The following is a 13,099-nucleotide window of genomic DNA, read 5'->3' as shown; positions in this document are numbered from 1 at the left end:
AGAGATGAGGTAAGTAGTATAAGAGGACAAATAATGTTTCAACTTCTAGGCTACCCAAGTTAGGGCGCAACACGTCCTTTCAAGCTGAGTGTACTTAACCTCGTAAGATGTGAACTTCTTGCTGAGATAATATATGGCCTGCTCCTTCCTGCCAGTGATGTCATGTTGTCCCAAGACACATCCAAATGAATTGTCCAAGACTGTCAAATATAGAATTAAAGGTCTCCCTGGTTCTGGCAGGACCAACACAGGTGAGTTCGACAAGTATCCCTTTATCTTATCAAATGCTTCCTGAAATTCATTTGTCCACTCGACTGCAACATATTTCTTTAACAATTTGAAGATAGGCTCATAATTTATCATGAGCTGAGCAATAAACCTGCTGATGTAATTCAATCTTCCCAACAGGCTCATCACCTCAGTCTTGTTCTTTGGGGGTGGCAATTCCTGGATAGCTTTGATCTTTGACGGGCCTAATTCAATACCTCGGTGGCTGACTATGAATCCCAACAACTTTCCAGACGGAACACCGAACACGCATTTTGCAGGATTGAGCTTGAGATTGTACCTGCGAAGCCTTTGGAAGAACTTTCTTAGATCTCTGACATGGTCAGACTGCTTTCTAGACTTTACAATCACATCATCCACATAAACCTCGATCTCCACGTGTATCATGTCGTGGAATATGTTCATCATTGCCCTCATGTAGGTTGCCCCAGCATTTTTCAAACCAAATGGCATGACCCGATAGCAGTACGTTCCCCATGGCATGATGAATGCTGTCTTTTCCGCATTCTCCTCATCTATTAAGATCTGGTGGTAGCCCACATAACAATCCACAAAAGAACCAACCTCATGTTTGGCACAATTATCGATCAATATATGGATGTTCGGCAGTGAGAAATTATCCTTGGGACTCGCCCTGTTGAGGTCTCGATAATTAACACACACGCTGGTCTTGCCATCCTTCTTCGGCACAGGCACTACATTGGCTAATCAAGTGGGATACTGAGTGACCCGAATGACCTTGGCCTCAAACTGTTTGGTGACCTCTTCCCTGATTTTCACACTCATATCAGTTTTAAATTTCCTCAGCTTCTGCTTGACAGGGAGGAATACCGGATCAGTGGGCAATTTGTAAACCACCAAGCCAGTGCTTAGACCTGGTATATCGTCATAGGACCATGCAAAAACATCTTTATACTCGAACAGTGTTTTAATTATCTCCTCTCTAAGTTGTGGTTCAAGATGGATACTTATTTTAGTTTCTCGGACATTATCTTGGTCCCCTAAACTGACTGCTTCTCTATCACTCAGGTTAGGCTTGAGTTTTTCTTCAAAATGAATTAATTCTTTACTAATCTCTTCAAAGGCTTCATCCTTGTCATATTCTGATTCAACATCACATTCTATTTCTTGAATTACTATTTTCGAATTAGATTGGCTTTTAAGACTGGGCCGGAGATTCCGCATGCATGTCATATCATTGGAGCCACCATAAAAAGAACTATACAAGGAAGAAAGGAAAATAAAACTATCAGGAAGAGAGGAAAAGAGAAACTGCATTTCATTGAAATTAAAGATAACGGGGTTTATACATCCAAACGAACAGAACATAGAATCTGAATTACAACCCTGGAATAATCCAAATAAACTGAAACAAAATCAAAGCAAACTACTAAAAATCCCTTCTGGTGGGGTGAAGAGTAGCTTCCCAATTGTTAATCTTTGCACCGGGCCCAACAAATTGCACATGCGCCTTGCTAGAACCCTCTCCAGCTTCCAACACGTTCACATTGGCGAATATCCTCTCGAACCTTTCCATCAAATCTCCATCCACATCAACCACCGAACTGGGAACCAATGTCACTGGGCGCTTTCTGGTACCAGGCCTCACAAATGATCGGGAAAGATGCGGGACTGGCTTTGGAAGGGCCCATGCTCTCTGTTTCATTTTTCTAGCTCTTCTCATGTCTGCGACTATGGGCTTGAACCTCAGACCAAATGTATCCAAGTTTTTAGGAAGAAAAACAGGTTGTACGATACCTTGCAGAGATGCGCCCAAACCTTTGCCCGGTACAAAACCATATTTCAACATTTCAACGGCTACCATGACTGATGCAGCAGCTACCCTTGGAGTCTACACACACTTCCCTTCAGGAATTTTCTCTACCAATACCGTGTCAAAAACTTGATAAACCCACGACCCCTTGTCGTCTTCAAACTCTATGAATGGAACAATGGCATCACTGGGAACACACAAATTGTCTTCGCCATGCACAACAATTTCTTGTTTATCGCATTCAAACTTAACCATTTGATGCAGAGTGGACGGGACCGCTTTGGCAGCATGAATCCAGGGTCCACCTAACAATAGATTGTAAGAAACAGCCACATCGAGCACCTAGAATTCCATAGTAAATTCAACTGGCCCTATTATAAGCTCGAGCACTATATCCCCGACCGAATCTTTCCCTCCCCCGTCGAATCCCCGAACGCAGATACTGTTTTTGTGAATTCTTTCACCATCCACCTTCAACTTGTTCAGAGTAGAAAGAGGGCAAATATTTGCACTGGAACCGTTGTCAACCAGTACCCGAGTAACCACGGAATCTTCACATTTCACCGTCAGATAGAGGGCTCTATTGTGCTCGGTACCCTCCATGGGCAACTCATCATCAGAAAAAGTGACTTTGTTTACCTCGAATATCTTGTTAGTTATCTTTTCCAAGTAGTTTACTGAGATTTTGTCAGGAACGTGGGCTTCGTTCAAGATCTTCATCAAAGCCCGACGGTGTTCGTCTGAATGGATCAATAATGACAAGAGCGAGATCTGAGCTGGTGTCTTCCTTAACTACTCAACAATGGAATAGTCCTGTACTTTCATCTTTCTCAGAAATTCTTCTGCTTCTTCCTCAGCCACCGTTTCCTTCACCAACACTAGGTTATCTTTCGAGGTCTTAGCTTTTCTAAACTCCTTGGGGGCGAAGCATCTCTCCGATCGAGTCAAACCATGGGTCTCACACACTTCTTCTTTAACCTCTTTCCCCTTGTAGTCATTGTTACTCGTTCATAATTCCATAGGGCTGCCTTGCTGTTGACTATCGGTAATTGAGTTACCGGTTTGATAATGACAGGATCTGTGCGGGTGCTCTTCACAATTACCACAAGCTTGTTTTTCACTCCTGGCACAACCACTTTTTCTCTTTCATGTTTTCCTACAACGTCACTTGAGGACCCCTTCTTGACCTACACAGATGGTTCCTTATTTGACCCGTTCAACTTGATCACAGACTTCTCACTTGTTAACTTTTCAAACGGCTTGGCTTCACTAGCCCAAATCATCATGACGGTTTACGAAGGCTTCTTAGGCTCCCCTCCTTTAAGCACCATCTCAATCATATTAGTCTCATGATGGGCCGGCAACGGGTTCTGGTCGATGTTGGGTGCCTCCGAGGTTTGGACCTTAATCTGATTAGTATCAATGAGCTTTGAATAACTGTTTTCAACTTCCAGCATTTCTCTATGTTGTGACCCGGGGTCCCTGAACAATACTCGCAACTCACCGAGCGGTCAAGATTTTTGGGAGGGGGATTCGACAGTTTAGCCTCGATCGGATTCAACATACCCAACTGTCTCAGTCGATGGAATAGACTAGCATATGATTCTCCCAAATGAGTGAAGGTCTTCTGTTTCTGCAACCTCTCATTCTTAAAGGCTTGATTTGGCCGGAAACCTATTCTAGGGGGATTTCTGTAGGCTCTCGGGGGTGGATGGGCATTTTGTGGAGCTAGGTATGGACTTTGTGGAGCCGGCGCACGCCATTGTGCGTGAGCAGGAGGTTGGGTATAGGTTTGTGCATGATGGACGGAAAAATGGGGATCTAGCGGTGGGTAGTAGTGTTGTGGTGGACTATATGGACTGTGGGGGTTAGTTTGGTGATAGGGTCGCGACGGGTTGTAGTAGAGTGGAAGGTTCCTGGATCCAACCCAAGCTCCCGACTCAATTGTAGCAACATCCACTTTCTTCTTCTTCCTGAGTACACCTCCAGTACCATTTTGAATGGCCTGGGTGGTTGCTTTGATTGCTGAATAAATCATGATCTTGTTGAACTTGAGTCCCTACTCAACCATGCCTCCCATTTTTACAACATCATTAAAGGACTTGCCCACTGCTGACACCAAGTGACCAAAATAAGTGGGTTCTAAAGCCTGCAAGAAATAATCAACCATCTCACTTTCTTTCATCGGAGGGTCAACCCTCGCTGCTTGCTCTCTCCAATGGAATCCATATTCCCTGAATCTCTCACCGGGATTCTTCTCAATATTTGTCAATGACAGACGGTCTGGGATAATTTCGAGGTTGTACTGAAAATAGCAGGCAAAGGCTTGGGCCAAATCGTCCCATGTATACCACCTGCTGTGATCTTGTCTGGTATACCATTCTAATGTCGATCCACTCAGACTTTGGCTGAAATATGCCATCAGTAATTCATCTCTTCCACCTACTTCTCTCATCTTACTACAAAATCCTCTTAAGTGTGCTACTGGGTCACCATGCCCGTCGTACAGATCAAACTTGGGCATTTTGAACCCTGCTGGTAACTGAACATCTGGGAACAGACATAAATCCTTATAGACCACACTTACTTGACCTCCCAACCCTCTCATATCTCGGAAAGATTGTTCTAAGCTTTTGACCTTTCTGATCATCTCTTCATGCTCAGGATTTTTGGGTGGCTTCTCGGTCTCTGCCGGGAGATCAAGATGAGGGGTATAAGAATATGGTTCTGGAACTTTGAAGGTGGGTTCAGCGGGATAGTACTGGTTGTCGTGAGTTTGGAACAGAGGTTCACTGGAAGATCGGTGTAATGTAGCAGGTGGAGGTGCCACAAAAACAGGCGTAATTGGTGGGGAAGGGTATGGGACTTGTTTGGGTGGTGGAGCTTGAGAAGTATGGGAAGTGGCACCATAGTATTGTTGGTAGAGAGGAAAGGCTGGAGATGAGTTCACAGTAGGAGGCTCTGGAGGTTGGGCCGATGGTGGGATATAAGTAGGGTTGGCGGGATAAACCGGTGGTGGATGCCCTTTTGCCCAGGCTTGGTACATTTCAGCCATCTGCTGCTTTAACTTATACATCTCTTCCTTCATTGCATTAACATCTTGTTCTTCCACCTCTTTTGACGGGTCAACAATACTTGTCTCCGGTTCTTGGTTGGCCATATTCAGCCTGTCTTTTTATCGAGTGTTGTATGAGTGAGTTGCCAGAATGCCAATCAACTAACCACCTGTCTGAACTCAACACATCAAACAACAACCTTGTTAGCGATTAGGCTTTAACAGATTGGTAACCGCACATTGGGCATGAATGCACCTAAGCAGTTAACCGTCTCTATTATGTATCTGATCGGTTGTATGCGTCATCCCGGCCTTTTCTTACTTTCTTTTCTTTTATTTTCCTTCCTTCCACTCTTGCCTCTGTTCTCTCTTTGTTTTTATTCTCTCTTGATTTCTTATTTTCTCTCTTTTCTTTCTTGTTTTTCCGCTCTTTTTCTTTTCTTTACTCTCTTGTTTTTCCTCTTATTTTCTTTCTCTCTTTTTCATTTGGTTACGGTCGAATCCTATGGAGATTGCCTACGTATCATGACCCCGCATGAATCAGACCAAGCGTAGTTCTTGGAGATAAAAATAATAAAACATTTTTGGAATTTTCAAATTTTCATATATATATATATATATATATATATAACGCTATTACAAAGACTCGAAACTAACAGACTCGAAAGAAACTAACAGACTCTGATGAAAGAACGAGATACAGACTTTAAAATAAGCTATCACACTTTAACAAAAGAAATTACGGACCCAAAAACAACTAACAGACTCCAGCAAAAGGAAAATACAGACTCCAAACAACTGACAGACTCTAACGGAAAAGTAGATATAGACTCAAATGAAAAATCATGAATACATTAATGTTTCCAACCCTTCCCTAGGAACACCAACCAGTCTTGCAGCGGGCCTACTTGCCATGTCATCTTGGAGCCGATAGAATTCCTCCATTATCTGACGGACGAAGATCATTACAGTGGCGAAAAACATGGACCTAGTCATGTCCTCACATGCACTGCACTTCATGGTAATGTAGTCAGCAATAATTCGAACTCTCTCTCTCATAATGCCCTTCTCTTGCAACAGACAGCCAGTCTGACGGGATCTAGCTTCTAAAACCTGAGTGGCAGCATGGTTTTGTTCTTGCAAGTGCCGCAAGTCCTCTTCCAACCGTGCCATTAAGGCATAACAATGTTCTCTTTCAGCCTTAAAATTTTTGGCTTGTTTAGCCATTTCACCTTCGAGGTTGCCAATTGCCTTTTCCCAACCTGTGACCCCTCTTTCATATCTTTCTTTCATCTATTGAACGAAAGTTGCACGCCTTTCAGCGCTTTTAGCCAACCTTGCCTGTGCTTTTGCTAGTTCAGACTCAGCTTTCTGCAGGTCATCTTCATAGTCACGTACCTTTTGAGTAAGGTTAAAAATGAGCCTTTCATCTTTCCTGCTTCGGCCTGGGTTCTCGGCTTCAATTTTGAACTGTCAAACCTGAGCTATGAGAGCTTCATTTTCTCGCACCAATCTTCTTCTCTCACCTGAGCTTGTGCATGTAAACCTGAGCTTGTGCATGTAAATCATTGTTTAAGGTAACATTTCTCAACTCTTCTCGTAGATCATGGATGGTGGCCTTATATTCCTTTTCCTTCTCCCCCTAGGCTAACCTTTCCAGAATTTTATCATCAAAGGCTTGAACATGAGGCCTTTTTGAGGGCCTCTCGGGCTCTGGCTCATTATTTACATAAGACATTTTCTCAAACCAAGCAGCATAATTTGGATCTACTTCCCCCTTGGCAATGTCTGGTACCTGGGTGCCATTTTTTAGATACTGGTAGTTATTCCAATCCTGCTGAACTACAGCCTCAAGCAATGCAGCTTCTGGATGTAACTCTATGACCTGAGTGCTTAGATCTTCATCTTCGGGCACAATCTGATACCTTCCCAATTGCCTCAAGACCCTCTGTGGTGCATATGGCCGAATACTCCTTACGCTCATTAACCTCAGGTAGCCTTTGGTAGCAGTCATATAGATGACTTCTGTCCTCGGGAGCCATCCTATAGTCCACTCAACCTGACTTTCGTCAAGAACCTTCAAGTGAGAGACCTATGCTTCAAAACCTTCTGGTGTGTTGTAATCGTTTACCCTATCCTCGTAACTAGTGATGAAGTTATTCGGGCTCGAACCAGAACTCTTGAATCTGGGATGATGGTGAAGGTTCTCGATCAACCACATTTGCAGAAGGATGCTGCAAACTTCAAACAATTGAGCCCCTACTTCGCATAAAGTTAATGCTCGATAAATATCCGCCAACACCAACGGGGCAAGCGTATGATCTTCCTTGGTAGTGAGGATTTGTGCAATTCTAGCCATAGAATATCCACCGTCCCTTTTTCATTTGGAAAAACCATGATCATCAAGAATGCCACAATAAATGTGAACTGGCGATGAATTTGCCGAAGGCCCTTGTCTTGTTTGTTGCTCAGACCCTTTACATTGTTTCAAAACCAGCAGAGTGCCCGAACCTGAAGTATAAGAAATGGAAAGCACAACACCCATTGCTCACACGTTCTTTATTCGTCTGTTTACTGATATTCAGGAGGTCAAAGAACTTGTGCACCGATGGAACCCTTGGAAATATAAGTTGTTGCTTCCTCAAATCCTGTCCGAATTTAATGTACCCGGCTATCTCCTCCAAAGTAGGGGTGATCTCAAAATCCGAGAAATGAAAGACATTGTGGACATGATCCCAGAAAGTTACCAAAGCCTTGATCAATTCTTCCCGTGGTTTGATCTCAAAATTGTTTATAAGAGCACCCAATTGTTTTTTCACCCATTTCTAACCATCTTCATCTAGATCATTCCACCACATACGCAAGTGCAACTGAGCATGTTCCCTGACCACTTCTGGCGGATCCTGGATGGTATTCATTTTGTTCCTGTGGAAGGTTAAGGCTAGGGTTGACTCGAGTGGACCCTTTTGTAAATAGGTTTTTGAAGAAGAAAAGAAAAAAAAACAAATCAAAGGACCATGATTTCTTCCCCTATATGCCAATTTTAGCCAAGTGATTGTTTTTGCAAATGCGGCCCCTTCCCAATTTCACATGAATTTGAGGTCGGGAAGGTTATTTTATGACCCTTCACAAACTTGTCCATTCTTTTACGAAAATAGACTTTCGACAACTCTAAAATACTCTGAAGCTATCTCAGCAAGAACGATTTAAGACATTGGCGAAGCTGGATCAGCTTATTTTGATCAAAAATCCAGACTGCATTCACTTGACCACCGACTTTCTTTTTCTTGTTTTTCTTTCTTTTTTTTTCAAAAATAAGGCCGAACCTTATGTAGGTTGCCTACGTATCCCACATCCGATGAGAATCAGACCTGCGTAGTTTGGTCAGTTTTGACACATTTGGAAGAACACAGTGTTTGACTCTTTTGAAATAACTTTCTTTTCTGAAAAATTTTGGCAGAGATTCGGGACGTTTTTCAAATACCGGGGTTTTCTTTATAACCGGGCTTTATTTCCTTTCCTACATCACTCTTGATTTTTCTTTTTGCTTTATTTTCCCTAGCCGGTCAGCATGCAAGCCAAAACAAATAAATGTTCACATGGCACATAGAATGCATCAGGATAGTCTGTTATTTCGGGCACACCTGTCCTAGACGGACCTAACCCCTGTGTTGAGTCCCCTAAGTAAAATGCACATGATGCAAACAAACGTTCCTATTAGGGATCCGTCATGAAGCTGTGTTTTTCTAGGTTTAACTCATAGGGTTTTGGTCTAGACTTGGGTACCCGAGCGGACAACTGGGGCCGAAGAGGGGTGACGTACCGGGAGCACTGAAGTCTACCCGGCCTTGTCGCTTGCCCAGCCTCGTTCTATTTGGTATAATTTCTACAGAAAAAGCGGGTTACGCGAACGTTTGCACCATTTTCAGAAGACTTAGAGGGGTGGCGTAAGAAAATATTTATATACAATTCAAACAATAATAAAGCAGTAAACAAATAACATTTAGCACAAAAGATTCACAGAATACAGTAATATTAACAATAAATGAAGCCAATTAAGAATTATTAACAGCTCAAATTCTTGAACCCTGAACCAGAGATTCTGGGTTCGATCCCCAGCGGAGTCGCCAGAGCTGTCACACCTCCTTTTTACCTACACCCCGTAAAGGGTATAAGGGAATTTTTTCCAATTTAAAGTGACAATCAAAACGGGATCGTTTTAGTAAAAAATCAGAGTCGCCACTTGGGATAATTTTATGGTGTCCCAAGTCACCGGTTTTAAATCCCGAATCGAGGAAAGTTGACTCTATTTACAGTCTGCGAACACAGAAATCCAGGTAAGGATTTCTATTAACCCGGGAGAAGGTGTTAGGCATTCCCGAGTTCTGTGGTTCTAGCACGGTCACTTTGATCTTACTTGGCTTGATTAAATTATCTAATTACTCATTTTTAGAACCTATGTACATTCGCCTCTTTTAATTAAGAAATTATCTTGAAATAGGTCACGCGCACGTGTACCCATTTGTTTGGCACATCAAAAATCATGTCACGCGAACGTGTCCACAATTAATAATGCTTTATTAATATTAAGAAAGGTTTGGCCGAAGTTGCGCGAACGCATACTCCGGTTTTGTTTTTTAGAATCATAATTATGTCACGGGAATTTGTCCGTAATCATAATGATATATTAAATGGGCCTAAAGCGACTACGAGCATTTGCCATTTTTATATCTAAGTTATGAAATTAATACGAGGGCCATGTATGATTAAATTTGATGGCACACCTTGGACTATATGGACCTAATAATTCAACGGCCTATTAAACTCAAAACAAGATGTTGAACTCCATTTCATAGCACTTTATTGTCAAACTTGTAACGCAACTCTGCCAACACCATACGACTGTATCATTGACCCAAAAGTCTAGCTAAATAATGTTAAAAGGATACTGTAATGTCCAAATTTACAAGTATAATGAAAAGAACGTGGTCACAAGAAAAGGACATATAAGCAACAGTAAGTTACTTGTAGCGGAGACATCAACATATTCGCTCTTATCCAGAAAATAAAAGAGGAAAAGCAAAACAGGATCCAACTTCGTCAAAGTTCTAAACTCCAAAAACCATGGAAACAAGAAAAGAGACTAGTTAATTGCCGCTGCTAACAAGTGTCATTGATTTTCCCAGTACTAATGGGCTTACTAGCAAGTTCAACTACTTACTAGGCTACTGGCAGCCTGTTTTAGGATCATTTTTGGATTTAAAAAAACTTTTGCATAACAGTACATGTCGGTGGACTTTTTGGGAGTATAATGATCAAGGAGAACGATTTCTATCAATTCACAAAACGTTCATAGAGCAAAAGCTGGAATTGACATTCCCTTCACAAACAAATCTCCACTCCTAATTATATGATTCACTTCCAAATGTCTTCACAGACAAAAAACTTCGAGCACTTTAACTTTCAAGAATCAGAATCAGTCAAATAGAACCACCACATTCCAAATAAAATGAAGTGTGATGATACAGATATAACACTAAGACAAATGACAAACGTGAGCCTTTGGCATGTCAAACATTTAAAACATTCGCATTGAAGTCTTTGTCCATGCTGCCGAGAAAGGAATGACACGAGCAGAAGCAACTTTAGGAAAGGAATCGAGCAGAAACAATGTGGTTGACCAACAACACATAACATATTTAAGGAAGGAAAATTCATATAAACTCATTGTTGCTCAAACTTGTAACAACCTGCTTCTACTGGCCTTAACTCCCATTATCTATCTCTAAATAGATTAACAGAATTCATAACTCTAGACCCATGTTAATCTTACCTTTATCATATTTTAATCACATCAAGATAAAGCAAAAGAATTGGAAACAAACTAATCAGAACCTCGACTGAGGATGCCAACAAATTTAGGTTGAGAACAGAGAATTCTCAAGTGCAATTATCAGTCAGCAAAGAAGAAAATTAGTACATGAAACCAGACAGACTTGTCTCAAATTGTAAAAGAACAATTTTAGAATTCACTCCATATTAAACATGGTCAGGCAAGTGAGATGTTCACGACACTATAAGTGATAAAATGGCAACTTTACATCACTATCAACAGTTATTAAGTCAATTTGAAGTTCTATTTGTGAATCTAATAAACCAACACTTTCATCTAAAGCAAACAGAGATTTGAATAGCTTATAAACCGATCAAACCCAAGCTTTCATCATATTTTTGAATTGAACATCAAAGAATGAGTCAGGAAGACAACAAAAGAAATCAGGAGGAACCTGAAATTGAAGACTAAACTTGCCCCAGAACTGAAATCGACCAAAAACAAACAGCAGCTGAAAATCAACCCTCGAGCAGCAACAGACTCGAACTTCTCAAATAACTTCCATTTTTACCCAAAAATCTTGAATCGAAATGAAGAAACTATATTATTTCGAAATGCGAAATAAAACTGACATCAAGTGAAATTATGGAACCTTCATAATATATTTTTTGTTCTGATATGAAAAAAGAAAAAGAACAACGGAAAGGAAGAAGAAGACTTTGAACACTAGTTTTAATTTTTTTCCGAAATCTCTCTCAATCCTCTCCGAAATTTTCTCTAAAGAAAACTTTTTTTTCCAGTCCCTTTACCAAAAAATCCCTCCCTCTTCAAAATCGGATCTGATCCTTATAAAAACAAACCCCTGATGAATGTGGGGCTTGGATTGAACGAAATCAATCCAGTGCTTCACACTCATCCAACGATTCGTCTCTAGGACCTTCCAATCGCGTGCCTTATCTCAAAATCGAGCGAGTGAAAGGAAGGAGAATCTTCGGTGTCAGAAACCGTTAGAAATGGTGATGGGGAGAGAAGGTGGAACGCGTGTGTTAAGGATTTGGGATTCACTCGCCCGAATTTGGACTAGATTTGAGGCTTGGTTCGAGTGTCTTCTTGGAGAAGAAGAACACTGTGCGCTGATGGGGTGTTAGAGATTAGAGTTCTGGATCTCGTTTTTTGTGTGTTATACTTGGAGTGGGTCGGGTTTGGTTGGGGCGGGTCGTGTATGGGTTTAAGTAGAAAGGAGAGGTATTGGGCTAAGGTGATTTGGAGTGAAAGAATTGGGCTTCAGAATTTCAACTTGGCCCAATTTCAAATTTTTAAGAATAGACCCCTTTTTTATTAATAGAAATTCTTAAATTAAATTCCTAAATTAATCCAAATTGTAAAGTTAAGCTAATTGTCTAACTATAAAAATTATAAAGGTTACTCAATCCTAAATTAAAAGAGAGAAATCAATAATCTAAACATTAAAAGGAAGAAAAATGTAAAATGAACTATTTTTGTGATTTTCATTTTTTATAAAAAAAAAAAGTAATTACTAATTAATTCAAAAAAAATGTAAAAATCAAATCTAAATTCAATGCATGGTATTTTTGGTATATTTTTTTATTTGTAATGAAAATTAAATATGCACAAGAATGCACATAATTAGTAAAATTCTACAAAAATCCTATAAAATTGCAAAAATAAATAAATTATTTTTCTTGTATTTTATGGGAATAATTCATATAGGGAAAAAATCACGTGCTCACACGCTTCAGCTAGGTAAGATGACTGGCTGAACTTTTGGTAAGCACGAATTTCAACTTGTTGATATTCCACATTAGTAGGACATCTCTGCAGCTGAACTTGGATATGTTTCAGTATGTTCATATCCTCATTTGCTTCAGTCACTATGTTATGAAAAGCCTGTGTGTTTAGAGTTTTCAATCCCCTCTTTAACATCTTCAATCTTTTAACCACTGTAAACATTTTGCATCCTTCCACATTGTAGTTCCAACCCTCTTTGACGTATACTCATGAATTGTGGATGTTGTGTCCACACATTACAAAATTGAAAGGATCTCCTACTCCTCTGTCTTTCCTCTGTAAAAGTCACCTTTGCAAGACAATGATCACTAATTTCTTCTGTCAAAAATCTTGCATTGCA

At 40.6% G+C, this 13,099-nt stretch overlaps 1 protein-coding gene across 2 annotated transcripts; it reads right to left on the bottom strand.

Annotated features, from left to right (window-relative positions):
- Positions 1 to 285: 285 nt before the first annotated feature.
- Positions 286 to 11,776, bottom strand: LOC142182652 (uncharacterized). 2 transcript variants are annotated; one of them, XM_075256996.1, is made up of 2 exons: positions 11,405 to 11,775; positions 286 to 5,291 (listed from the first exon to the last, which is right to left on the bottom strand). In XM_075256996.1, exon 2 carries the CDS (start codon positions 5,220 to 5,222, stop codon positions 4,122 to 4,124), a length of 1,101 nt encoding a protein of 366 aa, XP_075113097.1. In that variant the 5' UTR covers positions 5,223 to 5,291; positions 11,405 to 11,775; the 3' UTR covers positions 286 to 4,121. The 2 variants fall into 2 exon arrangements, 1 of the variants encoding a protein (XP_075113097.1); XR_012711517.1 differs by lacking the exon at positions 286 to 5,291 and adding an exon at positions 5,699 to 8,042 and having other exon boundaries at positions 11,405 to 11,776.
- Positions 11,777 to 13,099: the final 1,323 nt, after the last annotated feature.

This window comes from Nicotiana tabacum, chromosome 7 (genome assembly GCF_000715075.1).
Source record: "Nicotiana tabacum cultivar K326 chromosome 7, ASM71507v2, whole genome shotgun sequence".
In the NCBI taxonomy this organism is placed as follows: Eukaryota; Viridiplantae; Streptophyta; class Magnoliopsida; order Solanales; family Solanaceae; genus Nicotiana; species Nicotiana tabacum.
Note: the sequence above shows the minus strand (reverse complement) of the source record. Positions and strands in the feature narration are given on the sequence as shown.

What these genes read in the sequence shown, in the direction of transcription:
- LOC142182652 (XM_075256996.1), bottom strand. Translation starts at nt 5,222, where the DNA reads ATGGCCAACCAAGAACCGGAGACAAGTATTGTTGACCCGTCAAAAGAG.